Genomic DNA, 27,652 nt, shown 5'->3' with positions numbered 1-27,652 from the left:
ATTTCTCTTTGTTATTGGCAAGAATTCTCTGTAATAACTCAATTGATAGGAGCATCCAGTTGGCAGTTTCCACAAAGCTGGGGAGCAATAAGATTTTTTTCTCCACCATTTCTCTATTTTGAAGGGATTTATAAAAGGATTTGATTCAATCTGGCACCTAAAACCCTACCTAAGTCTGTTTTAGAGGGAGTTGGTGGGCAAGCATATGACACAGCTTTAATTATGAATCAATCTGTCAGCTATAAGATTAAAAATAAATAATATGCAAATCACTGCCTTCAGGAAAGAACTAGGCATGAAAATAGGATTCCGTTCCTGAGTCTTGTTAGCCTGGTGCTTGTTGTTTGGTTGTTTTCTTCACCCTGGGTATGCTGCTGGACACCTTCTGGTCACCTCCCTCTCTTGAGCTCATCGTTGGTTGTGAAAGGTCAACAGCTATTTCTCAGCTCTGTGGAATGTACACCTTTGCCTTCAGAAGAAAAAGATAACCTCAAACAGAGATCTTGGGTCCTTTTTTTTTTTTTTTCAGAGAGTAGATAAATACTCTCTCTCTCTCTCTCTCTCTCTCTCTCTCTCTCTCTCTCTCTCTCTCTCTCTCTCTCTCTCTCTCTCTCTCTCTCTCTCCTTCTTCTCTCTTAGAATGGCACCAAAAATCTCTTTTATGTGCAAACACAGTCTGGAAGAAAAGTTGTGCTCACCCCTGCATTGTGAAGCTATCATCCTTATGGTTATTGTTTTTTTTTTTTTTCCTTCCATGAAGATGGAATCAGTCTTCAGTTTCTCTTCCTCCTCTCCCCCCACCCCCATGGTGGAGATCCTAAAGGATCCTAAAGGATACAAAAAGTAATCTGTTAACAAACTGGCCATTCCCTCTTCCTGTAGAGGGAATATATTCATTGCTACCATGCAGACCTAAGAAAGTTCCATTACAAAGACCTGAAAGACAAACCGAATTAAATATTGAGCTAAGTACCTCCCTGTGTTAGAGGGTACAGAGGGTGAGACCGAGAATCCAGGTGGTTGAATTTCAGTGTTGGACTCAAATTCAAGCTTTGTCATCTAGTAGCATATGCCCTTGGGGAATTACTTAGCCCAGGCTACCCCAATTTCCCTGTCTATAAAGCAACAAGCATAAACTAATGCCTACTTCAATGAGCAATTTTAGAGATTGCTTATTATGCTTTTCTGTCTTTTATTGTAATCATGGAGACCATTAGCTTACTGCTTACCTAGTTTAAAGTCAGTTTAATATTTGTCAACTCAATATGTGTATGTATAGACATGTCTTAACATGTCACCACAACTCTAACCATTTGAAATAGGGTCACAAGGTAGTATGTTGTGATGTGGGAACACAGAGTTGGTCTCTAGTCCCTGCATGGTGCTTCTCACAGGCACACAATCCTCACATGGACAAATGAGCAAACTAGAGACAGTGACCAGATAGAAACCACCACCACCTGGGATTAGGAGACTCCACACCCTTGAAAAATACAGGAAACAAGAAGGGGCCTTTTCATGCCAGTGGAGGCCTCACTGGCTTGGTAATGTTTCTTGTTTACTCTTTTGCAACCTAATTTTAGGAGAAAGAGAAGAGGTAGCAGAATTAACCTCTTCATATTTTTTTTAAATGAATTAATGAAAGGAAGTAGATACTCAAAGGCTTAAATATAACTTTGAGTGGCAGGTAAATTATTATTCTTAGATGTCTAGGCTTGCTATAATCTGTCTGTTTCCCAAGAAATTTTGAAAATGAAGCACCATCTTGATCCATTTTCATTTTTAAAATTAATTAATTAGTTTATTTATTTATTTTTTGGGTGCCAGACCTGGAGTTTGAACTCAGAGCCTGGGCTCTGTCCTTGAGCTTTTGTGCCCAAGGCCAGCACTCTACCACTTGAACTACAGCTCTACCTCTATCATTTTGTGGCGCTTAATTGGAGCTAAGAGTCTCATGGACTTTGCTGCCCATGTTGGCTTTGTACCTAACCCTCAGTTCTCAGCCTCCTGAGTAACTAAGATACAGGCGTGGGCCACCAGCACCCAGCTTCAAGTTTTCTTCTTGATATTTTATGTAGAATGGGACCAAATGTTATCCAAGAACATTCAAAAGTACAGACAGAAGACGAAACATACTATTCACTTCCCTGTCATACATGGAGAAGTGAACCCAGCCAAGTTCAAGATGGTTTCACCAGAGTTCCAGAATCCATTGTATAGCTAGCTGGCTTGCCTCATTCCTACTGTTGTTTTTTGGTAGGAAACAGAAGGAAGTACAGAAGTAAATGATGACATTGATTGTCAGAAAAACTATGTGATATAATGGCTCCACTCTGTTCAACTGGAAGACCTGTTGAACCAACGGGCATTATTTATTGTCTGGGATTTTCTCATTTCTATAATCCTAGCTATTCAGGAGATGGAGATTTGAGGATTGAGGTTAAAGCAAGAGGAGCAGGGAAGTCCATGAGTCTCAGAGTGGCGCTGTGGTTCAAGGAGTAGAGCACTAGCCTTGACCAAGAAAGCTAAACAAGCATGAGAGAAACTGAATTCAAGCTCTAGTGCGCACACACACACACACACACACACACACACACACACACACACACACACAAAACGGATGACACAAGACCTTAGTGCTTCACCTGAAAACCTGGCTAAATAACTCTCTTATTCCCCTCTTGTCGCTCACAGCATACCTCAAAGCAACACATTAGGAATGAACATGGGTTTTGACTTGAAAAAGCAAATTACTGGACCACTGACTATGTTAAAAGGTTATCAGTTCACTTAACAAAATGAAAAGCTGCATTTTCTGCTCCACATTGAACCAATGAGCTTAATTGATGTTCTCTATTTCTGTGTGTCTAGGAAGGTTTTTATTTTTAAATTGATAATCAGAGAGGGTTACAATAAGGAATTTGTCATGGAAACAATGGTAAGATCTTACAAGTTAAGTCTGTTTAAGGCTTGGAACTAGGAAGCAATTAATAACCATAGGCTTAAAAGCATATTCCTTTTAATTTACTTCTTTTTGTTGCATAAAATTTAATTTATAGCCTGTGTACCTCATTCCAACTATTATTAGAAAATTGCCCTTAAACTTCTAAAGTATTTTTATGTAAAAGCTCTTTCTGCAAGTACCAATACTAAACCTTGGCGAAGAGAATAGAAAAGCTTAAATGCACTGAAACTGAAGTCATTCTGCCATTGAGCAGGGAAATAATTTAGTACAAGCAGATTAGATCTCTCAGTAAAATGACAATTTTGTATACACCGAGAGCCAACTGTATAGTGAAATCCATTACAGTGGTGCCATAATGGGATTTTGTAGTTTCAGAATCATTCCTAGCATCCCTTAAGATTTTTTTCTCTTTGTAAATTCATTGCTTATGATTTTATTCGAGTAACTCTTGGTGTCCTTCAGTGTCAGTTTTCCTTGATAAAAAAGTGTTTTCTAAGACTATAACAATTTCCAGTGACAGTGTCCTACAGGTGTTGTCAAGGTCATTTCTATTTTAATTAGACAATTACAGAACCAGACTTTTATTCCTCTCTCATCAACTTGTCATTCCCTCCCTTCCTAATATTAACTTGATCTCACTTGAACTTTCCTCTTGCTTACAATCAAGATTTTTACCCCTCTGTCGTGTGTGTGTGTGTGTGTGTGTGTGTGTGTGTGTGTGTGTGTGCACGCGCGTGCGTGCACACGCCAGGGCCAGCCCAGGGCTTAAACTTGCAGTCTCACACTTTATGTTTTTCTTTACTCGTGACTGGCATTCTACCACTTGAGCCATGCTTCTAGCTGAGATTTTCGCTGGTTAATTGGAGATGGAGTCTTGAGGACTTTTCTTCTTGTGCCAGCTTTGAATTGGGAATCTCCAAATCTCACTCAAGTGAGACTAAGCCTTGGGTTTAGTCGGGGTTTAAACTTGGCCCTTTGGTTCGACAACTGCCTGTTGTCATGGATCATGAAGGTTCTAGAAACAGTCCCTTGATGACAATGAGCTGGACTCCCTCCCCTCCTAGGTAATCACAGACCTGGAAGAGCAGCTAAACCAGTTGACTGAAGACAATGCCGAACTCAACAACCAAAACTTCTACTTGTCCAAACAACTTGATGAGGCCTCTGGGGCCAACGATGAGATCGTGCAGCTGCGAAGTGAAGTGGATCACCTGCGCCGGGAGATCACGGAGCGGGAGATGCAGCTCACGAGCCAGAAGCAAGTAAGGAGGGAGGGCAGGGTTTAGAAGGAAAGCTTGGGTGCCTTCTGCAAAGACTTAAAGCTTCATTAGTAAATGGGTTCCTTTTTAATCACCTCTTGTTGCCAAGACTTTGGGGTTTTGAAAACTATCTTTGGAAAAGTGTACGGGGTTTCTTCTTCATTTTGTTTTTTAAGTAATAATGAAGCATAAAATGGAATGCTTTGGGAATCCAGTGTGAACCACTTGATTTGAAACTTGGCCACCTCTCCTCCCTCTGGCTGGCTTTGGGTTTGTCTTTTAAGATGGCAGCACAGATGGCCTTTTGTTCATTATCGTGTGGTCATCATCTCCCCCTACCTCACCCCACCCCTTTTAGCTGTAAGATAAAAGACAGCATTTCAGACTGTGTAGTTAGGAACTTGTGCTTTTCTGAAACTGATCCCAAAAAAGTAACCTCCAGGAAATCCTCGTTTGATACAAGGCACAACTGAGTGGTACTGATTTGCAGACGATGGAGGCTTTGAAGACCACATGCACCATGCTGGAAGAACAGGTCATGGATTTGGAGGCCCTCAATGATGAGCTGCTGGAGAAAGAGCGCCAGTGGGAGGCCTGGAGGAGTGTCCTTGGTGATGAGAAGTCTCAGTTTGAGTGTCGGGTTCGAGAGTTACAGCGGATGCTGGACACTGAGAAGCAGAGCAGGTGGGGCTTCCTGTTTGCAGAAGGCCTGGGGCAGGTGACTGCAGCCAGCAAGCATCAGAGTGTTGAGCAGGGCTGTTCAGTCCTCCCTGTTGCCTGGGAAGCCAGTCTTTCAGGGGTAAGACCAGGACACTCAGGTGAACCCGGGTGTGTGGGCTGTCCTGGTGATACATCACTTGAATTCTGTTCAGGGGCTGACTTCATGGCTCACCTTGTGCCGACACCTGGAGCTTCTTTTGTATTTTATCTATTTATGAGGTGGTACTGGAGATTTAAACTTAGGGCCTGTTGATTGCGAGGCAAACACTCTATCATTTGAGCCATGCCTCCAATTCTTCAGGGCTTTCTTTGTAGAAACACTTCCACCAGGTTTCTTAGCGTCATGATCATGGGACCATGTCATTGGGCCTTTGCCCTTTTAGTCCTGTTTTTATGTATTTGCTCCAAGGCTCTCCAGCTGCAGCCCTGTGACATTTGGGACTGGATAATTCTTTGGTGTGTGGGGCTGTATTCTGTGTTGTGGGCTTTTGAACATTCTCTTTAATCTCTACTCAATTAGGTGCCAGTAGCAATTCCTTTTCCCAACTTGACAGCCAAAAGTGATTCTAGATATTGTCTGATGTTCCCTGGGGTAGGGAAAAGTTGCTTGAAATCCAGGAGGCTGAGATCTGAAGATCAAGGTTCAAAGCAAGCCCAGGCAACAAAAGTCAAGACACTCTTACCTCCAATTAACTACCAAAAAGCTGGAAATAGAGGTGTAGCTCAAGTCATAAGTGTCAGTGTTGAGTCGAAAAAGCCAAGCAAGAGTACAGGGCCCTGAATTCAAGCCCCAGTAATGGCATTTAGAAATAAATAAGAAAAAAGACTGGAGGTAAAGTGCAAGAACCCTCAAATTGCAAGAGGAACTGGTAGAAATAATGCCTTTCTGGATGTTATCAGAGAGTTTGCTGATATGAGGGGCTGTTGTTGTTTTAAGATACTGGTGCTGCTTTTCTCCATACCTTTGAGTTCTTCACTGCAAGTGGTAGCCATGCTCCTTTGCTTCTTACCCCTAGTCGAACTCCTGTCTGAGCTATTTCTTGGGTCTCTTAGAGATCATTTTGTGGGTTGGATCTGACTTCAAAATCAAGGCATAACCAACCACACATAGAAAGTCTAATTATGGACTGTGCCTAGAAAGACTAGCATTAGCCTAATTCTATTTCATGTCTGTTTTTGAAGTAATTATGAATGACCTTGGCTCCCTTCTATGCAATACACTTTTTAAAATTTATTTTTCTTTGCTATTGATCATGAGGCTTGAACTCTGGGCCTGAGCTCTGTCCCGGAGATCTTTATCTCAAGGTTAGTGCTCTACAACTTTGAGCCCCAGCATCACTTCTGGTTTTCTGGTGATTAATTGTGGAGATGAGTCTCAAGGACGATTGTACCCAGCTGTCTTTGAATCGTGATTCTCAGATCTCAGCCTCCTGAGTAGCTAGGATTACAAGCATGAGCCACCGGCACCTGGCATAATTTTTGTTCTTATGTGATTAAGAGTCTAATGCAGAAGATAAACTATGCATTTAACTACTTATCCCCTAAAGTAGATAGTGAAACATGCTGGGAGAAAACACATCAATGTTCTTGTGATAGGATGAGGAGACTTTGCTTTTGAGCAGGGATCTGGGGACACAGTTATGGAAAACATGTTTGAGTTTATCCTTGAAGGGTGTGGGATTTGAGTTTATAGAGAAGGAAGTAGAGACAAAGGAGACACACAGGCCAATTTGTAAAAGAAGGAAAAACACTACTTAGGTGGGAAAGGGAAGTGGTTTTTCCTGTTTGCTTCTGATTTTGATATTCTTTTTGTATTTTTCAGTACCAGAGCTTGCATTGAGAGCCTCTTGCTCTCAACCGACTTGCTACTGGTACTGTACCATTCAAGCCACGTCTCCAGTTCTAGCTTTTTGCTGGGAGACCTGGGCTCGCTTTAGACCTTAGATCTCAGACCTCAGCCTCCTAAGTAGCTAGGATGATAGGTGTCAGCCGCTGATAACCTGCTGATTGGTGTAGTTTTTAGTGTTATTTTTCTATATACATTCACTAGATTCACGTTTCAGTTTATGCTCCTGATGAGCAACCAGAGCCCTTAACTCCTTTCAGATGCTTTAAAACAGTGAATGTTTGCTTGAATTGGGTCTCTCGAGAGCCTCGTTCTGTGTCCATGGGAATATATGACACTGTTGACACACTTTTATTTAGCCTGGTTGCATTTGGAAATGATTTTCCCCCTTCAGTCTTTCAGACTGAACTACTCATCCAACTTTAGTGCTTAAAGGCAGTTTTACTCAAAGCCTGAAGTGGGTCACAGTTTTGCTTTGCAAGCTGTCAGAAAGGAAGACATAATTTGCAGGTAGGACTCAGGGTTGGGCACCTGTCTGATGTCCAGCTTGCTGAACTGATCATCAGGAATAGACATGGATGAGCCCCCTGTCTTCCGGTTGGTGATAGTAGGGCTTCTGAAAGCAGGCCTGTGTTTTCCTGACAGGGCGAGGGCTGATCAGCGAATCACTGAGTCTCGCCAGGTGGTGGAGTTGGCAGTAAAGGAGCACAAGGCTGAGATTCTTGCCCTCCAGCAGGCACTCAAAGAACAGAAGCTGAAAGCCGAAAGCCTCTCTGACAAGGTGAACACCCATGCCTTCTGCCTTTTATATGTGTTTGTTTCCTTCTTTTAAAGTCATGCACAAACTCAAATGCAATTGCGGGCGAATGTATTTTCTTAACCATCCATTCATTCACTCCCAGAACATCAGTAATGATTCACAGGAACCAGCCTTGGGTGAGCTCATACATAGGTAGGTGTAGTGGGTACACTGTGGGTGTCACGGTTGGTCAGTATCTTTTTCAGTAATAGGGAGAAGCCAAGCTGCCAACAACTGATCTCCCTATTACAGATCAGGGATATAAGTCTGTTATCAGTTCATTTTCTGTCGCTATAACAACACCCTCAGACAAGGTGATTTATACTGAACTAGGAGATTATCTGGGCAGTCCAAGGGCACAGTGTAGGCACCTGAGGAGTGTTTTCATGCTGTGTCATGACATGGTGAGACAGAACAAATGTGTCAGCTCAAATATCTCTTCTTAGAAAGTACCAGTGCCATCATGCGAATCCCTGCTGTGCTGACCTCATCTCACACCAGTTCTTTCCAAAGACTTCGCCATGTACCATTACCATGTGAACTTAATGAATTTCACTTTACACTGGAAGTACATATGTTTTATCCATGTACCATTCCACGTTCTAGTTTACAAAGTAAAGTGATAGTCTTAAAAGCGATGTAGAACAGGTAACTTCTATGTTATAGGCAACAGAAGTGAAGATCTGAGAAATATTATGCACACGTAAGGCAGCAATTGTAACTTCATATTTCATGTAACTTTCTCATTTCATGTATACAAGAGGAATTGTTTAGGATCATTATGTGGAAATAGAAGAATCACAGAGGAATAGAGGAAAAAATTGACTGAAAACCCATTACCTTCTTAGGTTGGCGAGTTTATTTGTAGTTGTTTGTATATGCACACAGACATAACATACATATTTATAAACCTAGGTACTTACTATATCTATAGCTCTATATCGTTTTTAAAGCATCATATCACTGGAGGCTTTCCCTGAGTTATTGAACATTTTTTGAACATGTAATTCTGAGAAAATAAAATTGCCTGTTAGTACCTAATATAAGCATTTGCCTTGTAGTAGAAATTTGGGTTTCTTCCAATTTTTTTTTTTTGGCCATATAAGTAACACTGTGATGCACATAAATCTTTACAAACACCTGTGATTATTTCTTACTGGAAATTCATAGAAACAGAATTATAGGATTCAAGGCTACAGCTCATACTTCAGGAACACGAGTCTTGAGACTGGTTTATCATGCCCCCCCCCTTTTTTTTTTAAACCATGAGGAGAAAACATTTATTATTTGGAGATAAGTAAACTCTTATGTGTTTAACTTGGGGAATGCCTTTTTCTTGTTGGATTTCCCCCCTCCCCCTCCCCCCGGGGAGGTAGTAGTGGTTGGAAGGCTGTTACTGGAGCTTGAACTCAGTACCTGGTATACTCACGTAGCTCTTTTGCTCTAACACTTGAGCCACACTTCCATTTCCACCTTTTGTTGGTTAGTTGGAAATAAGTATGTTTTTGGCAGAGATTTGTCAGTTTGGGATAGCTTTGAAGAAACACTGAGATCTCAGCCTAAGTAGCTAGGATTATAGTTGCGAGCCACTATTGCCTGGCTAGTTGACCATCTTTGAAGTATTCAGTCGCCAAGCCCTACTTGGTTCCAGACATTTTGATATCATATTTGCTCGAGTGGACTGGGGATGAATTTCTCTTTTTCATACCTCCCTTATCAAGTTATGATCGGTGTACCTGTCATAGGTACAAGCATCCCCCTGCCCTTTTGACCTGATATAAGATCCCTGAGAACTCTTGGATTCCTCCTCTCTAAAGGGAGGTTTAACTTGCTATGTGGCCTTGCTTTGTTTTGCAAACATGATGCTTACATTCTGATCTTTGAGCTTGATTATCATTCATGTGTGAAGGTTTATGAATGTTAAGGAAAATAATCCATACTAACATACCCCTCATCTCAAATACCCTCTTGTGGCATCATGGTCAATTTTCCCCAATGCTCAGCTCAATGATTTGGAGAAGAAGCATGCCATGCTAGAAATGAATGCACGAAGCTTACAACAGAAGCTCGAGACGGAACGAGAGCTCAAGCAGAGGCTTCTAGAAGAGGTGAGTGAAACCCCTTGTGGGAGTTAGAGCCAGGTAGGGTTTGAACGTAAAACTTGGGTGTGTGTAGGTGGTCAGATTCAAATTAGACATTCAGAGTTTGAAGTCGGAAAGCAAAATCAAGTGATCATAGAATACTTTCTGAAAGATATTTAACACGTGAAAACAATACGTCTTGAAAGGCAGCAGGTCTCTCTGTCATTTGTATCCTCCATGGTGTGCCACAGAGTGTCAAGTTGGCAGCAAAGCTGTGTTGAAAAGAGGCTTATTAAGCACACGGCTGAATGGATATTGAGTTTAATTGTTTTTTTAAAATTAATATTCAAAGTATATTAAGTTTTCATGCTGCCAGAACATCCATGCCAATTAGCATCCTACATTGGCCTGAGATTTGATCAGATTTGCTGAGCACTCCCTTTCATGAGGGCTTTTGAACATGTGCTCAATTCAATTAAAAAAATTATGCTCTGCTTTCAAGTTATAAAAAGTTCAAAGTGATCCCTGAACATCCCTCTCCTCCCCCCACCCTGATGTTATTTCATGTATCTTTTCCCACAACTCTGGACATGACTAACTAAATTGATGGCAACACCCCATCCTCCAGTCAAAATCCTATACGTTGAATTACAAATGTATTTCATGAGGATACTTCACAAAAAGTTGAACTTCAAAGAGGGTTGCATTTGACCTATTGTAAGCCTAACAGCTTATTTACTCAGAATTCCCACTCATAGATCCCAAAGAGTTCTGCAGATACAAATAATACTGCGATGCTGTTAAGCTGGCAAAGTAGTGAACATGTTACAGGTGGCTGTGAAAGTGTCTTATGGAACACTTTACAAAATGAGGCTTAGGAGTGATCCAAAAAAAGTTCTGGAGGTGGTGACAGTTGTACAACAAAGTCAACTAATATCACTGAATTGTACACTTATAAATGGTTAAGATGGCCTAGTATGCAGGAGGCCTTGGGCCACACACACACACACACACACACACACACACACACACACACACACTCACAAAAACAGGAGAGAAAAAATTGTTAAAATGATCAATTTTAGATGTAATTTTCCATAGTTTAAAAAACATGCTTTGGGCCGGAAGTTTGGCCTAGTGGTAGAGTGCTTGCCTAGCATGCACGAAGACCTGGGTTTGATTCCTGGTACCACATACATAGAAAAGAGCCGGAAGTGGTGCTGAGGCTCAAGTGGTAGAGCTCTAGCCTTGAGAAAGCCCAAGGACAGTGCTCAGGCTCTGTATTCAAGGCCTAGGACTAGCAAAAAAAATGCTTAATGAAATTTTTATGCACACAAACACAAATGAAGGAAATCTACCACAGGGCCCCAAGAACAATATTCATAGTGAGTCTCCTTTATCCAAAATATGTCTGGCTCAAATATTTTGTTTATTCAGATTTTATTTAGTTGAAAATTCTACATGTTTTTAATTAGACATCTTAGGGATGGGACCCACAAACACAAAATTCATTTATACTTCATATGCAGTTTAGTCTGAAAACACATGCAAACTAAAAATTTAATATAATATTTTCAATGCATCTATATTTTGATTGTGACCTATCATGAGATCACATATGGATTTTTTTTGTGTGTGTGCCAGTGTTGGGGCTTGAACTCAAGGCATGGGCACAGTTCTCTTGCCCTTCACTCAAGGCTGCTGTCCTACCACTTGAGCCACACCTCCACTTCTGCTTTTTTGATGGTTAATTGGAGAGAAATCTTTGCCTGAGCTAGCATCAAACCACAGTCCTCAGATCTCAGCCTCCTTAGTAGCTAAGATTACAGGTATGAGCCACTGGCACTCACTCAGGCATGGAATTTTGTACTCTTGAGGCACTGAAAAAGTTTTGGAGCATTTCAGATTTTGTAGTTTTGGATTAGAGATTCTCAACCAGTAATTGAACTTTTCAATCTACTATGTGGTCAAGTGGAGAATTACTGTCTTCTATCTGGAATGAATAGGCACATGCTAGCAACAGAACAGAAATACTCAGTGCTGTTGCCCATTATTCTAGCAACAGAACAGAAATAATCCATGTTCCTGCCTGTCCTGTCCTGTTTTTTTTCCCCCTAAAGGGGGCCAGCTGGCCCTGACAGTTCACTGCTTTGGTCCAAGGTTAAATGGTGAGTCAGTGACAAAGCCAGGAATAGAATGCTAGGAGCCTGACTCAGTCCCCTCCTTCTCACTTCTAACCTACACAGGAACATTTCCAGTTTCCCACTTTGTATCTCACAGATAGATATTTGAGCACAGACATCTGGTTGACATAGAATTTATAGACCATTGAAACTATGATGAAACAGGATGGTACCTATTGTCAAACATATTTGAGATCCTTGAGTATACACTTGGTAAATATTAGCCCTGGGCTCAACCTAAATGTCTCCTTCATAGGTGCACAGACTTTTATTTTGGCAGTGCTGGTGAGTGCTTTACCCTTTGGGCCTACACTTCTCAGAATAGAAGAAACTTTCATGTTATCTAGTCCAAGTGCCAATCATTCCTCTCTTTATGCCTGCTCCTGATAAACTTTACTAATGGGGGTCATTCTCCTAAATCACTGTTCTGAGACCTGCTAGGCCTTTGCAGCCCTTTTGACACCATGCTTTAGACCCTCTACTGGTCCACTGAAAGTAGTGCCAGAGGGAAAAAATATCCATTCCTAATCTTTGTCAAATGCCTCCCGCCTAGGTAGAAAATCTCTCCTCCAACACTCCCCCCCCCCCCCCGCAGCCCTCGTGCCACCAAATATTCACAGTGACTCTGAACATCTCAATCAGTTCTTCAGCAACTCTGATTCTCACTAAGCTCTTTTTAATTTTGAACTAGAACCTACAGCCTCTACCTCTTGGTTCTGTTATGTTGAAACACATGAAATTGGAAAATAGTGTGGGTATAATCAACCAAAATCAGATTTATATGAAAATACTTTGTTCAATCATCTGAATAACTAAGGAATAGGGAGATAGCTCAGTGGTAGAGAACTTACCTAGCATACATATCTTAGCTGGTTTTTCCCTTAAGGGGAATCATACAGTTTAATTAAATTATATACCCAGGCCCAGTGATCTTTAATATCTCTCTTGTTTATGATTGAGTTGGAGTAAGTCAGTGGGGAATGTAAGAGGAACATTGAATTGGATGGAAGGAAGAACACCAACACTGATTAAGTGCTTACTGTATGCTGTGCATTCTGTTCAATATGCCTTCCAGAAAGGTGAGGTATACCCAGCCCTCAGATGAAGAGAACGAGGCTGTGAGGCAACCTGAGCTACGGGCCCAAGGCTGTATTTCTGCCAGGATTTAAACTAGGGTCTGGAAGATTCCAAGTCTAGGTTGTTCCTCCTCCAACACAGTATCCCAGAGAATTAGTTACCTCTTAGAGGAAGGACAAGTGAGGGGTAGAAATAGAAAGCAAAACATATGCAGAGAAACATAAAGTAAGAGGAAGAAGACCAGTAAATTCTGGCCATTTGAAAATTCCCCTAGCAACCTAAAGTACACTTTCCTAGTACGTTCTCTTTCTCTCCCCACCCTCTGTCCTTCCCTCCCTCTCCCCCCTCTTCCTTCCACCTTCTCCCCCCTGCCTTCCCAGCACTATCTCTCCCATTCTCTCTCTCAATCTCCAGGGAGTCCAAGGCACTAGGGAAGGGATTGTTTGGGCCCCAGCCAAACTGGGTTAGATGATAGCCCAGTTTTTGGATGAAATCAAGTAGCATCCCATCAGGATGGAACACATTTGGGGAAAGATATACACATTTTAGGAAAGTGAGCCATAAAACCAGTATTTCTACAGTCTGCCCTATTTTCCGGTTCACTTCCATTGTAAAAATTACAAGAGATTTTCAGCACAAAACTACTTACGTAACTGATTCTACCCCCTTCCCTCCCCCCAAATATTTCCAACTCCTGTACTGTATCTGGATCTTGCTCTTCCTTCCATATATCTTAGACTTCTGCTATTATGTACCTGTGGGCAGACTTGAGGTTCAGGGTGGTGTGATCTCTTCTGTATACCCCATACTGCCTGTTCAGTGATTTTCCAAACAGCCATTGAGATCCTAGAAGCAAAAAAAAGGAGCAAATGGAACTGAGTGGTCATGGCCACTGGAAAGTAGACTTGTGGATCCTGTGGCTTGTGGCCATCCAAGTTATCTTTGCAAATTCTGTGTGCATGTGCATATGTGTGTGTGTGCACACATGTGTGTGCTGAGGCTTAAATTCTTAGTCAGGAAGTTACTGCTTGGCTTTTTTTTCCCTCCTCTGCTTGACTTTTTTACATAAGGCTGGCACTCTACCATTTGAGCTATAGCTTTGCTTCTGGCTTTTTGGTAGTTAATTGGAGGCAAGAGTCTCACAGACTTTTCTGTCCATGAGACACCAGTGCTTGGCTACACTTCTGGTGGTTCCTTCCCCCCCCCCCCCCCAGTTAATTGGAGATGAGCATTTTCAGATCTGTCTACCCATACTGACTTCAAACAAAACCTCAATCTTAAGATCCCAGCCTCCTGAGTAGCTAGAATTATAGACATGCCTGGTGTACAAATTCTTTTTAACTGTAGTGTCACATCATCTTAGCAGACAAGTGGTGATTCTGGAAGGAGATGCTTTCAAAAGCTCAACTGGTGTCACACTGGACATGAGCTGGGAAGACAAGCAGTGAGTCATGTGTATTCTGGGGTGTATTGAGCCTTTCTCTGACTCTTCTACCCCCTTTAGCAAGCCAAGTTACAACAGCAGATGGACCTGCAGAAGAACCACATTTTCCGTCTGACTCAAGGCCTACAAGAAGCCCTAGACCGGGCTGATCTGCTGAAGACAGAAAGAAGTGATCTGGAATACCAGCTGGAAAACATTCAGGTAAGGGTGGGCAAGAGAAATCTCTTTTAAAAAATGCTGTAAATAAACACACTGGGTAGTATGCAAGTGGTTACAAATGAATTAATGAAGGAAGTAAAATAAACTCAAAATAGACTCAGCAGAGCTCAAATAGTATAATCCTTGAGAAAGACAAAATTAAAGCTGAACAAAATAAGCACCAGGAAATGGGTACTTGTGGTGGGGGGAGGGGGGAAGTGGTAGGAGAGAGAGGTAGATGAACAAAAGGGAGAAAGTGGGGAGGATGCAGTGAAAAATCCATTGTAGATACCACAAAATTTAGAGAAATAGGGGGAGGATTGTATGAGGGGGAGTGTGAAAATGTTGAAGGGGTGACAGATCAGGATGCATTGTATGCATAAACTGCTTTGTTAAATGCCAAACGAAATTCAATACATATCCTACAAAATTAGGAAAAGTGAGGAGGAAAGGGGTGGGTCAGGAGGGGTGATGAAAGGCGTAACACAGACCAAGATGCACTGTGTCCATAAACTGCTGTGTTGAATGGCAAGTATTTTTGGACAAGTACTTAATGATTGTGTGTGTGTGTGTGTGTGTGTGTGTGTGTGCGCGTGTGTGTGTGTGTGTGTAATATATGAATATAAACAAGATGCTGGGCTCAGTCCTTAGCGCTCCCTGCCTCCAAAACAGAGGCAAAACATGATGGGTATGTATCTTCATGTTGTATACTGTTGTATCACACATTTAATTACCCCAACAACATTTCACTATGAAAATATTCATATATTCAGTGATATTGGATCCTATAATTAACCATGGGGTGTTGTTGCTTTTTCATATAAATTTCCATCCATTTCTTTTTACCTTGTAATAAAATTAGGACAAAATATATATTAGTCCAGTGCTGTCAGTGTTGTGTCCTCTGCCTAGTAGCTTGAAATGTACTTTGTTTTGGTAATACTGGGGTTTGAACTTGGGGTCTTGTTCTTTCTTTTTTTTTTTTTTTTTTTTTTGTCTTTTCCTTCTTTTTTTTTTTTCTTTTTACCAGTCCTGGGGCTTGAACTCAGGACCTGGGCACTATCCTTGAGCTTTCTCAAGGCTAGCACTCTACCACTTGAGCCATAGCACCACTTCCACCTTTTTCTGTGTATGTGGTACTGAGGAATTGAACCCAGGCCTTTGTAGGCATGCAGTCTACCATTCGGCCAAACTCCCAGCCCCGGGCCTTGTTCTTTCTAGGCAGATCATCTACCACTTGCACTACACCTCTAGCATTTTTTGTTTATTATTTTTTGAACAAGGTCTTATATCACCATCTGCCTTTTTCTATTTCTTGTATAATTGGAATGACAGGTACCTGTTATCTACCAATATGTCCAGTTATTGGTTGAGATAAAGTCTCACTAACTTTTTTTTCCCATAGCTGGCCCCAAATCATGATCCCTCTTACATTACTATGATTATAGATAGAAGCCACTTTTCCCATCTCCATCTCTGAGTGTGTGTGTGTGTGTGTGTGTGTGTGTGTGTGTGTGTGTATGTATGTATGTATGTATATATGTATAGATGTATGTATGTATGTATCTTCTGGGGATCAAGCCCAGTGCCTTGGGCATGCTAAGCAGGCACTCTACCACTGAGTTACAGATCCAACTTTTTTCTTAAAAGTACCAAATTTCCAAGTCTGTTTCTGTCTAGACTCTGAGGTGTTTTTCTCCCCCATGAATTCTAGGTTCTCTATTCTCATGAAAAGGTGAAAATGGAAGGCACTATTTCTCAACAAACCAAACTCATTGATTTTCTCCAAGCCAAAATGGACCAACCTGCTAAAAAGAAAAAGGTGGGTCAAAGTGTTTGACATGGGGGCAGTTTCCAGTTTCATTCCATCCATTATGAACCAGCAGGCATTAATCATAGGAACATAGAAGAAAAATTGGCATTCTTTTTGGGGGGAGGAAGTTGAAAAAGAGATGTAGATGTCCTTAGAAAATAGTCTTTATCAATGAATGTCACTGATAACATACAACAAACAGTTCATGCCATCATAGTGCCTTTCTCCAAGGGAGTGATTTTGTTTTTTCCTCCTACAAAAGGGCTAGGGCATAGTGGAATGGTTTACACAGAGAGGAGTTAATGCACAGGTGATATATGATAACTCCAAACAGGTTTGAAGGTCCTATGTACTGGACTGACAGTACTGGATTGAAGGTCATGTGTATAGGGTTTCCGAGAGACGAGCAGAGCATAGAGCAGAAACTCCCGTGTAGTTCTTGAGGATAGGCTTAGAATGATCTAGCCCCATTTAGTTAGTGTAATTTCAAGACAGATTCTTTGCTGTATAAGCCCAGGCTGCCTTATAACTCATTAGGGAGCCTTGGCTTCCCTTGAACTCATTACCCTTTGGCCTCAGCTAGTCTAATGCCTTTAATTGGCTAGCAAAAACCCAAAAAGTTGAAACGTCCAGCCTGAGAGCTCTACCATCCTCCTCTAAATTATAACTAAGGACAACGAGCCAGCTGTGGACAGTTATGTACATGGGAGGATTGCTTTTCCTAAGCTCGCTCTACACCATCTCAAACCCCAGACACCCTTGTGCTAGGTTCAGGGTTTTCAGTTCCGGGAAGGTAGAAGGACTGACTGCCCCGTTTCTTTCCCAGACTGCCACTGGCTGCTGTGGCAGTGGTTTAGTGGGAAAGGGTTGTTGACCTGGAATCCTTAGAAGAAAGGAATGGAGAGACCTAGGGTTGTCAGTTGGTTCCAGTGATCCTGGTGCTCTCTGTCCTGTAAGCGGTGAGCACAGTATTGCACGGGTTGCCTCATGCTAAGTGCAGACCTCATGGATTTTCTCACATTTCGAGCTGCTGTATCTTATACTCGTGATAATTTAATCTTCTTTATTTTGGCAGCGGACTGTTGTCTGGTTATGTCACTTGATGTTGTTGGGGTTTCCATTTCTTTTTCTTTCCATTTTTATTGCCATCCATTACCAGATTTTTCCCCCCCTTCCATGTCCATTCAATGTTTTCATTTTGCCTACTTTAGTTAGCCCCTTATTTTGCTATCATTTAAAATTTATTTTTGTGTTGCTGTTGTTGTTTTTCCCCCAAACATCTTTCTCTGTGTCTTGTAATGAAGCACCATGAGACAAGTTCAAAGGCAAGAGTAACCTCTGAACCAGCCCTCCTGGCTCCATACTCCATCTCTCCTGGTTCCATTTTTTTGAGGGGGGAAGACTCTCGGGAAATGACTCTCCTGTCCTGGGAATACTAAAGGAAGAGGTGGAGGCGGTTCAAGCATCTTTAAACCTCTTGGCGAAAACTTCCACCCACCCTCCCCTTCCCCCCACACTTTTATTTTTTTTTTTTCAGCCGGCCGGAAGGGGCTGAAGCTTAGCCTCTCCCTTTTCCCCCTTCACATACCATTTTTACTAAACACACTTACAGTGAGTATGCGCCTGGCCTTGGTGGGTTGCTCCTCTCGAGTCAGCTTTCCTCTAGCTAGTGCACAGTGCCGGTTTCAAGGAGTTAGGAGATATCTCTGTTTCCATTGCTAGGGTTTATTTAGTCGACGGAAAGAGGACCCTGCTTTGCCCACACAGGTTCCTCTGCAGTACAATGAGCTGAAGCTGGCCCTGGAGAAGGAGAAAGCTCGCTGTGCTGAGCTAGAGGAAGCTCTTCAGAAGACCCGCATTGAGCTCCGGTCTGCCCGGGAAGAAGGTAGGAGCTCTTTTTTTTCTTTTCTGTGAAATGTTCCAAACCTGTGATGGACAAGATCAGATGATTTGATTTCCATGATACTGGCCAAGAGTAGTTCAGCAAATCTGTTATGACCCATGCACTTTCAGTCCGGCTCTGACTGATTTCTAGTCTCCTTGGTATGGCCAAGGTGGCATGGTGCATGGCCTTTTAGGCTTAAGGGAACTCAAAAGGTCACCTGGGGGGCAGTCTGCGTGGTTCAGTTAACCCATAGGCATTGCACTGGTGTCTCTGCAGCTGCCCACCGCAAAGCCACGGACCACCCACACCCGTCCACGCCAGCCACCGCAAGGCAGCAAATTGCCATGTCGGCCATTGTGCGCTCACCCGAGCATCAGCCCAGCGCCATGAGTCTGCTTGCCCCACCGTCCAGCCGGAGAAAGGAGTCGTCAACTCCAGAGGGTGTGTTCCTGTCTTCATGCTGTGACAAAGATCCCGAAGACTGGGTGGCTCATCATTTTACTCCCTTCCTGGGTTTTGGAGGTTGGGAAGTCCATGTGTGTGGCACACCAGCCTCAGATGGCGGGGAGGAGGCAGAGAAGTACCCAGCTCGGCTGTCCCTTCCTCTTCCTAGGATAACATATCCTCCCCTTATGGAGTTGATGTCCCCATCTAGCCCTAATTACCTCCCAAGGCCTCACCTCAAACACAGCGGACATGCCAGTGTGGAGGTTATATTTTCAACCCAAGAACTTTTGGAAGCCAGGTGCTGGTGGCTCCTGTAATCCTAGCTACTCAGAGACTGGGATCTGAGGATCGTGGTTCAAAGCCAGCCTGGGCAGGAAAGTCCATGAGACTTTTTATCTCCAATAAGTCTCTAAAAAAGCCACAAGTAAAACTGTGGCTCGAAGTGGTAGAACTGTAGTCTTGAGTGAAAAAGCTCAGGGATAACATCCAGGCCCCGAGTTCTCAGGGTTCATGGCCAACCAAAAAAAAAAAAAAACTTTTGGGAGACTCACTTAACCCAGATCTGTCCTTAAGGTTTGGAGTTGTGCAGAATTTATTTTTAACTCTCTAAGAAATGCAAGCTTTTGGTTAAAAAAAAATCTAAAGAAATAAAAATCAATGTTAATAAATTATTTAATAAAAAATAAATAAACAGGAAAAAAAGAGAGTAGGAAGTACAATAAGCTTTCCTTCTATATCTCTTGCTCAGAAGTCAGCCATTCCTTTCTTCCAATAATGGTTTATGCATGCAACCACATCTGTATTAATTAATGAGTATTATGTGAATCTAAGAATGGGAGAATATTTTTCTTAGCCCTGTTTAAGTATCATAGCACAGTATGTACTACACTGCAAAATCCTTTCAATGTTACCTTCGAACAGTTCCTATTCATGTTAGGGTATTCGTGTTATGGTCCTATATTCACCTACAAAAACAGGCCTTTGTTGAGGGGTGCTGTTATATGTGGTTACAGTCTCTTGTTGTATGTAAAGAACACCCTATCCTTCTGTGAGTTTTCATGGTTGTGTGATAACATCCTTGGGGGAAATAGATCGTCGGGTTAAAGGGTCTGTGCATTTCAAGTTTTGGTAGTCACACCGGGGTAAGGAGTTTTCTTTGTGGTCCCAAATGTGCTCTCTCACATAGACAGGAAGTGGACATTAAGAAAAGCCATGGAAAATGGTTGGAGAATAAGAGGGGAGCTGTGATTTTGTATCATGGTGTCTTCACCCTGCCCTATTTGGGTTATGAATCTTGATGGCATTTTGCAGTGTCTGTTGGGAAGCAGGTGGTGTTATAAGGAGAACCCACCCGAATGGGATTCAGAAGTTTGCATTCTGAGCTTTCTGCCTCTGATTAGCTAAGTCACCCAGGGAGCAGAGCCTGTTACATTGCGGGAACAAAGAGATTGGCCCTTTTAATTTTAACGGACTTGAATCTAAAAGTAAGATCAGTTCATTCAGACTGAAAAAGTTAAGTTTTTAACAAAAGGTTATTCATGGGAGAAAAAAAAAGGACATAAAAAGAATTCTTCAGTTAGTTCTTACATGTCATAATGAGAAATTCTATAATAATATAAAAGTAGTTACTTTTGAATTGGATTCTGCAAAGCTCTTGGATATCTCATTTCATCTGGAAAGCAAAGGTTTTGTGACTGAAATATTTAACAGCTTCACACACATCCATGCCAATCATGATAGTCTTTCACTGAGAATGTGCTCTTAATTGAAAGTGAATTCCTAATAGCCAGGAGATGAAAGCTGCTTTTTTTCTTTTTCTTTTTTTTCTTTTCTTCTTCTTCTTCTTCTTCTTCTTCTTCTTCTTCTTCTTCTTCTTCTTCTTCCTCCTCCTCCTCCTCCTCCTCCTCTTCCTCCTCCTCCTCCTCCTCCTCTTCCTCCTCCTCCTCCTCCTCCTCTTCTTCTTCTTCTTCTTCTTCTTCTTCTTCTTCTTCTTCTTCTTCTTCTTCTTCTTCTTCTTCTTCTTCTTTTTTTTTTTGTGGGGCCTAAACTCAGGACCTAGGTGCTGTCCCTGAGTCTCTTTGAACTCAAGGTACTAGCTCTATCTCTTGAGCCACAGCACCACTTCTAGTTTTTGAATAGTTTGTTGGAGATAAGAGTCTCATGGACTTTTCTGCCTGGCCTGACTTTGAACTATGATCCTTAAATCTCAGCCTCCTTAGTAGCTTAGATTACAGATGTGAACCACCGGCACTCAGCTTTGAAGCTTTAAATTGATTACTATAAATCTAGATGTAGGTCTTAAAGTTTCCCAATTAATGCTTTCCATAACAGTAGAAATATTTACTATTACTACTTACTAATAATGGAAAGTAGTTAATATTTCACAAATTTAAAATACATGATTTAGTGTTTTTTAGTAAGTTCACTCAGGGTTTTAACTTTAATTGCCCTGGGTGTTTTTTTTCAACATTCTCCCACCTACCCCCCAAAAAAGCCCTCATTAGGAGGTGACCACCAATCTGTTTCCCAACCCCAGATTTGTTCTTGATGTGTGCATACTGTGCACAGACAAAACTCAAGTAATCGGCTTCTTTCACAGAGCATTATTGTTTAGGTTTATTGTGAGGTTTATCTGTGTTGCAGCATGAGTTTGTACCTCATTTCCTTTTACAGCTAAATAGTCCATCCTATGAGTAGCACATCTTGTTTATCCATTAATCTAGTGGTAGACATTTAAGTTGTTTCTGTTTTACCTATCATGAATTATACTGTTGTGAGCGGTTATGTAACATTTTTGTGGGTGCATATATTTTTTGTTTTGCCAGTCCTGGGCTTGAGCTCACGGCCTGAGCACTGTCCTTGGGCTTTCCTCAAGGCTAGTGTTCTACCCTGAGCCACCGCACTACCTCTGGCTTTTTCTATGTATGTGACACTGAGTAATTGAACCGGGTCTTCGTGCATGCTAGGCAAGCACTCTACCACTAGGCCAAACTCCCGGCCCCGGTGCATAAGTTTTGAGTTCTCTTTGTGTGTGTGTGTGTGTGTGTGTGTGTGTGTGTGTGCGCGCGCGTGTAAGCACTTTTACTCAACGTTAGCGCTCTACAAATTAAGCTACAACTCCACTTCCTGCTTTTGGGGGGTTTTTTGCAGATAAGAGTCTTGTGGATTCTCTTCTCCAAGTTGGCTTTGAACCTCTCCATTCTCAGAGCTCAGCTTCCTGAGGTTTATAGGTCTGAAACATCAGCACCCAGCTGACGTTTTTGCTTTTTTTTTTTTTTTTTTTTTTTTTTGCCAGTCCTGGGGCTTAAACTCCGGGCCTGAGCGCTGTCCTTGAGCTTTCTCAAGGCTTGCTTTACCACTTGAGCCACAGCACCATTTCTAGCTTTTTCTATGTATATGATACTGAGGAATCGAACTCGGTCTTTGTGCATGCTAGGCAAGCACCCTACCACTAGTTCAAACTTGTGGCTCCACGTTTCCGTTTTTTGAAGAGCTGCAAGACTGGTTTCAGCTTGGTAGCTCATGTATATTCAGATAGATTTGCATTCTCAGGAGCAGTGTCTGAAGGTTCCAGCTTCTCTACAGCCTCACCAACTGGTGTCCCCATTTTTTGGACTCTAGAAATCCCAGTGCTTGGGAAGGGATATTTCATGATGACTTGAATTTGCATATCTACAGGCTAATAATGGTGTGTATCTTTTCAGGTCTATCCTCTCTGAGGGAGTATTCAAATTACTGAATTGTTGATTTTTTTTTTTTTTTTTTTTTTTTTTTTTTTTTTTTTTGCCAATCCTGAGGCTTGAACTCTGGGCCTGAGCACTGTCTCTGAGCTTGTTTGGCTCAAGGGTAGTTAGTGCTCTACCACTCGAGCCACAGTCTGCGTCTGGCCTCTTCTGAATAGTTTATTAGAGATAAGAGTCTCGTGGACTTTCTTCCCTGGGCTGGTTTCAAACTGTGGTCCTCAGATCCCAGCCTCCTGTGTAGCTAGGATGACAGATGTGGGCCACTGGTGTCCAACTGTTGGCATTCTTTGTACATTGTGGTTATGAGTCCCTAATCAAAGATGCAATTTCCAAATGCTCACATTTCCATTCTCTGAGTTGTCTTCACCTAATTGTTCCCCCCTCCAGAATTCAGCCGGCGTCTCAAGGAGCGCATGCACCACAACATTCCTCACCGGTTTAATGTAGGCCTGAACATGCGAGCCACCAAATGTGCTGTGTGCCTGGACACTGTGCACTTCGGACGCCAGGCATCCAAATGTCTTGGTAAGAGCCCTGGCCACACATCTGTACTGGGTGCCTGGACACCCCCGCTGAAAAAAATCCATCAGGGAGGCTGTTTTTTATTTGTTTTTGTTTTTGCTTTTGGTTCATTGTGGAGATTGAAATCAGAGCCTGGACACTGTCCTTGAGCTTCTTTTGCCCAAGGCTAGTGCTAGCCTCTGTACCATTTCCAGCTTTTTCTCTTTATGTGGTACTGAGCAATCAAACCCAGGGCTTCATGCATGCTAGGCAAGCACTCTACCATAACCCACATTCCTAGCTGCTTTTTTTTTTTTAAGCTCTTCATCATACCATGCATTCATCACTAGGCTTTTCATCCCCATGGATGACAGTTTTTCCCATGAAAACCATGATTTCCAATGTGTCTTCAGCTTAGAGCTCTACCTTGTCATGCAAAATGTTTCAATCTTTTCTAGTCTCTAGTTCCTTTTATGTCAGGTTGATTTTTTTCCCCACCTGACTCTAGCTGAAACATGCAGACACATTCCTTTACATACCGTATAGACAGAATTGAAGCCAGGAAAACTGGGTCTAGTGTGTGACTCTCTTAATTCCTCTCTTCCCAGGAGCCTGGTACCTGGGACAGTACTGGGGTTTCCTAGAGGCTCAAGTCGCACTGACAGGGGCCTGGCTTGGGGTAGAGGAGTCCTGGGCCTGGCTGACTGAGGAAGGAAGCTATCCAAGCTCAGCTGGGCTTGCTTTCATTCCCCTAGAATGTCAGGTGATGTGTCATCCCAAGTGCTCCACGTGCTTGCCAGCCACCTGTGGCCTGCCCGCCGAGTACGCCACGCACTTCACCGAGGCCTTCTGCCGGGACAAAATGAATTCCCCAGGCCTCCAGAGCAAGGAGCCCAGTGGCAGCCTGCACCTGGAGGGGTGGATGAAAGTGCCCAGGTACCATTTCAGGGTGGTGTGTGCTTGTGCAGGTGCTACCACAAACCCTCTCCATTCCTTGATGCTTTCTAGAGATAGAATTATGTATGTGTGTGGGGGGGGGGGTGTTGGCAGTGGGTGGGTCTTGAACTCAGGGCTGAGGCCCTGTTTTGAGCTCAAGGGTAACACTCTACCATTTTGAGCCATAGCTCACTTCTGGTTTTCTCGTGATTGGAGATAAGAATCTTACCCTTTCTTGCCCAGGTTGGCTTTGAACCACAGTCCTCAGATCCAGGCCTCCTGAGTAGCTAGGATCGCAAGCCTGAGTCACCAGTGTCCGGCTTGACAAATTACATTTTTTTTTTTCTAAATTGTTCATGTGGCTTGAAGTCTGGGCCTGGGTGCTGTTCCTGAGCTCTTCAGCTCAAGGCTACCACTCTACCACCTTGAGCCACAGTGTTATGTCTGGTTTTCTGGTGGTTAATTGGAGATAAGAGTCTCACAGACTTCTGTGCCGGGCTGGCTTTGAACCATGATCTTCAGATCTCAGCCTCCTGAATAGCTAGGACTACAGGTGTGAGCAACTGGTGCCCAATGAGATCCATTCACCTTCTTACCCCCATCTCTAGCCTGTCTTAGTTTCTGAGTCCAGGCATTTTCCTAGTCCTTCTTTCTTTTCCCAGGAACAACAAACGAGGGCAGCAAGGCTGGGATAGGAAGTACATTGTCCTAGAAGGATCAAAAGTTCTCATTTATGACAATGAAGCCAGAGAAGGTAAATTAATAATTCAGGGGGGATTTCATTGCACGTGTGGCTTCACCCAAGACTCCCAGTGTTGACCTTTGTTTCCTTTGAAGGCTTTGTTTCCTTTCTGTTTGTTGTTTTGTTTTTGTTATGTTTTTTTTTTTTGAACTGCCTCGCGAGCCTTCTGCACTTTTCCATTTTGAAAGTTAAAAGACCAGATGACTTCTCTAAAGGTTATTGGTGCGATACTCACATCTATAGGTCTTCCCCCCAAAGGACCCGCAGGGTGCTGCCCCGAAGATTCCACCTGCTAATACACCTTCAGAGAACTTCCGCCTCAGCCAACTAACCCATAAATCCGCATCGTCATCAGAAATTTGACGGTGCCTCTCATCTGACACACTTTATTTTTTTTTATCTTCCCTCTCTGTCTCCTCTGCCACCTTTCCCTCCACCCTTGTCCTTGTGAACCTTCCTTCACACATACCCTCTCTCCTCTCTTCTCCTCTCCTCTCTTCTCCTCTCCTCTCCTCTCCTCTCCACTTCTTTTCTCCCTTCTCCTCTCTTCTCTCTCCCTTCATTCTTGCTCCTATTCTTTTGTTTTTCTTTCTGCCTTTCCTCTTTGTACTAAGCTGGACAGAGGCCAGTGGAAGAATTTGAGCTGTGCCTTCCCGACGGGGATGTATCTATTCACGGTGCCGTTGGTGCTTCTGAACTCGCAAACACAGCCAAAGCAGGTGAGGCACAGAGCTGGAGGGGCCCCATCATGGAGGTGGGCTGGGAATGGCAGATCAGGAGGGGGACATCAGGAGGTCGGCTCTTTCCAGGAGGCTCACCTTCCTCTGCCTTGAGGCTCAACTGTCTCTGGGACATGAAGACTCCATCAGGGTCTCTCAGGGCCATGTGTATCCCCAATCCCATGCTTTCTGAAATCTCCTAGATGTCCCATACATACTGAAGATGGAGTCTCACCCACACACCACCTGCTGGCCAGGGAGAACCCTCTACCTGTTGGCTCCCAGCTTTCCTGACAAACAGCGCTGGGTCACCGCCTTAGAATCAGTGGTCGCAGGTGGGCGAGTTTCAAGAGAAAAAGCTGAAGCCGATGCTGTAAGTATAAACCTAGGGCACCAGAGCTTGCTTTGTTGAACAGTCTGCCCTTGAGTCCCAACACCGGCCATGTCATTGGCTGCCTTTGTGTCCCCCTGTCTGAGGGGTGATGGCTAAAGATTGGCACAGACTCCAAGGCCATGGTGGGGCAGCAGCAGCCAACTCAGGAGCGGCGTGGTGGAGCCATGCCACTGTGCTTATAAGGAAGTCCTGGCTCCTGTTTACTCCGGTTTGTTCCTTTGGCGCAAAGGCTTGCGTTGTAAGGCACAGAGCTGCGCAGTAGTTTCCTAACAGCCACGTCTCCTTCAGGAGGGTTTTTCCTGAACTCGCTGGCTGCTTTTGCAGTACAGTATTTGCTCTTCCGTAGGCAGGTTTGGAGTCCTCCTTTTCCAGAAGACGTGAGCAGTGTAGGTGCCTGATTGACATCACTCCCCCTAGAACATTCCAAGATGTCACTCATTGGTGTTTTCCAGCCCCTCCCCCCAAGACCAGACAGCTCATTTCAGTTACTTAGCTTCTAATAAACACTGCAAACATTAGTGGTGGGGGAATTCTTCACTGTGAACATCCTGAAAAGAGTCGTTGTCGATTTGTTTTGATAAACTGTTTCATAGTTACCATATGAGCCTTTTACTGAAATCCATGTTAATATGTGCACAATAGGCCCAAGGCTGTACTTCCTTCAATCTTCTGCCTACATGGGTTCAGGTAAAGAGAGCCCGGGACTTGTTGTGTGCCGCTGGTTGCTGTGCTTTGTGCCTTTGCTGCAGCCTAGTAGGGAAAGAGAACCTTCCATGTGGCTTATTAACCCTTTGCAGGTGAAATCTCTGTAGCTTCAGCTTATTTTCTATCACCAAAGAGCTTCCTGTGCCTGGGACACTCAATGCCTTCTGCCTCCAGGTTGTAACTTGACTAATTCAAGCCTGTCCCAGAGATACCCGTTAACACCATGTCTTACTTTGGAGCCTCTTGGAGCCAGAGATTTGGAATGTGGCTCAGTGGTAGAGCGCTTGCCTAGCATACATGAGGCTCTGGATTCAGTCCCGAGCCTGCCATAATTTTTTTAAAAAGGTGGCAGATAGGGTGGAAGAGTGATGTAGTCTGAGAGCAGATGTGTGCTCCTGCCCTGCACTTTAAACTTGTTGTCTCTTGGGTTATGAACGGTTCAATTTATGTTGTTGTCATTTTCTTTCCCTTTTACATATGGAAAGAAATTGCTTGGAAACTCCCTGCTGAAACTGGAAGGGGATGACCGCCTGGACATGAACTGTACACTGCCCTTCAGTGACCAGGTAATGCGTCCCACTCACTGTCAGCTGGGCGGAGATTTGAGCCTCCAGTGTCAAGAAAGAAAGGGCTGAGGTGGTTTTGTTGCTTCTGCTCTGGGATCGTCCTGGAGACCGGAGTGTGCTTATGTCCTGTCTTTACAATTCTTCTGCCTTCACAGGTGGTGCTGGTGGGCACCGAGGAAGGGCTCTATGCACTGAATGTCTTGAAAAACTCCTTAACCCACGTCCCAGGAATCGGAGCTGTTTTCCAGATTTACATCATCAAGGACCTGGAGAAGCTACTCATGATAGCAGGTGTGAGGTCCACGACCCCGTCTCTGTTTAGTTTAGAGAGCTGCGTTTCGTGCTGGTGATGGCTGGAAGGCATCACAGCCCGACAGCCCTAGGAACAGCGGCGATTCTTTCCTCTGTGTCCCTGATGATGCTGAGCCTCCCTCTCTCTCTCATCCAATCTAACTGAACCTTTCAGCCCCAAGGGGCAACTCACCATTATCCCAAGTGGAGCAGGTTGTATGCGTCCACTTTCCTCTGTAGAATGAAATACCAGAGGCAAACTACGCGTGGTGAAGGAAGGTTTATTTGGCTCACAGGTCCAAGGGTTCAAAGTGCATATGGCACAGTGTTGGCTGTGT

The 27,652-nt window shown here is 43.3% G+C and overlaps 1 protein-coding gene across 9 annotated transcripts in view; it reads left to right on the top strand.

Annotated features, from left to right (window-relative positions):
- Cit (citron rho-interacting serine/threonine kinase) overlaps positions 1 to 27,652 on the top strand; it is a 183,424-nt gene that overhangs the window by 142,708 nt on the left and 13,064 nt on the right. For 4 of the 9 annotated variants that reach the window (XM_090320230.1, XM_090320238.1, XM_090320231.1 and 1 more), the window contains 15 exons: positions 4,030 to 4,227; positions 4,688 to 4,908; positions 7,436 to 7,571; positions 9,593 to 9,697; positions 14,435 to 14,575; positions 16,287 to 16,394; positions 18,108 to 18,270; positions 18,547 to 18,711; positions 22,848 to 22,985; positions 23,717 to 23,897; positions 24,560 to 24,651; positions 25,254 to 25,358; positions 25,562 to 25,731; positions 26,943 to 27,023; positions 27,179 to 27,314. In XM_090320230.1, the coding sequence (XP_090176356.1) occupies positions 4,030 to 4,227; positions 4,688 to 4,908; positions 7,436 to 7,571; positions 9,593 to 9,697; positions 14,435 to 14,575; positions 16,287 to 16,394; positions 18,108 to 18,270; positions 18,547 to 18,711; positions 22,848 to 22,985; positions 23,717 to 23,897; positions 24,560 to 24,651; positions 25,254 to 25,358; positions 25,562 to 25,731; positions 26,943 to 27,023; positions 27,179 to 27,314 (2,140 nt within the window). The remainder of the gene's footprint in view (positions 1 to 4,029; positions 4,228 to 4,687; positions 4,909 to 7,435; positions 7,572 to 9,592; positions 9,698 to 14,434; positions 14,576 to 16,286; positions 16,395 to 18,107; positions 18,271 to 18,546; positions 18,712 to 22,847; positions 22,986 to 23,716; positions 23,898 to 24,559; positions 24,652 to 25,253; positions 25,359 to 25,561; positions 25,732 to 26,942; positions 27,024 to 27,178; positions 27,315 to 27,652) is intronic. The other 5 variants (XM_090320237.1, XM_090320235.1, XM_090320233.1 and 2 more) reach the window with 3 other exon arrangements.

Source organism: Megascapheus bottae, chromosome 28, assembly GCF_031878675.1.
Source record: "Megascapheus bottae isolate mThoBot1 chromosome 28, mThoBot2.hap1, whole genome shotgun sequence".
Taxonomy (NCBI): Eukaryota; Metazoa; Chordata; class Mammalia; order Rodentia; family Geomyidae; genus Megascapheus; species Megascapheus bottae.
Note: the sequence above shows the minus strand (reverse complement) of the source record. Positions and strands in the feature narration are given on the sequence as shown.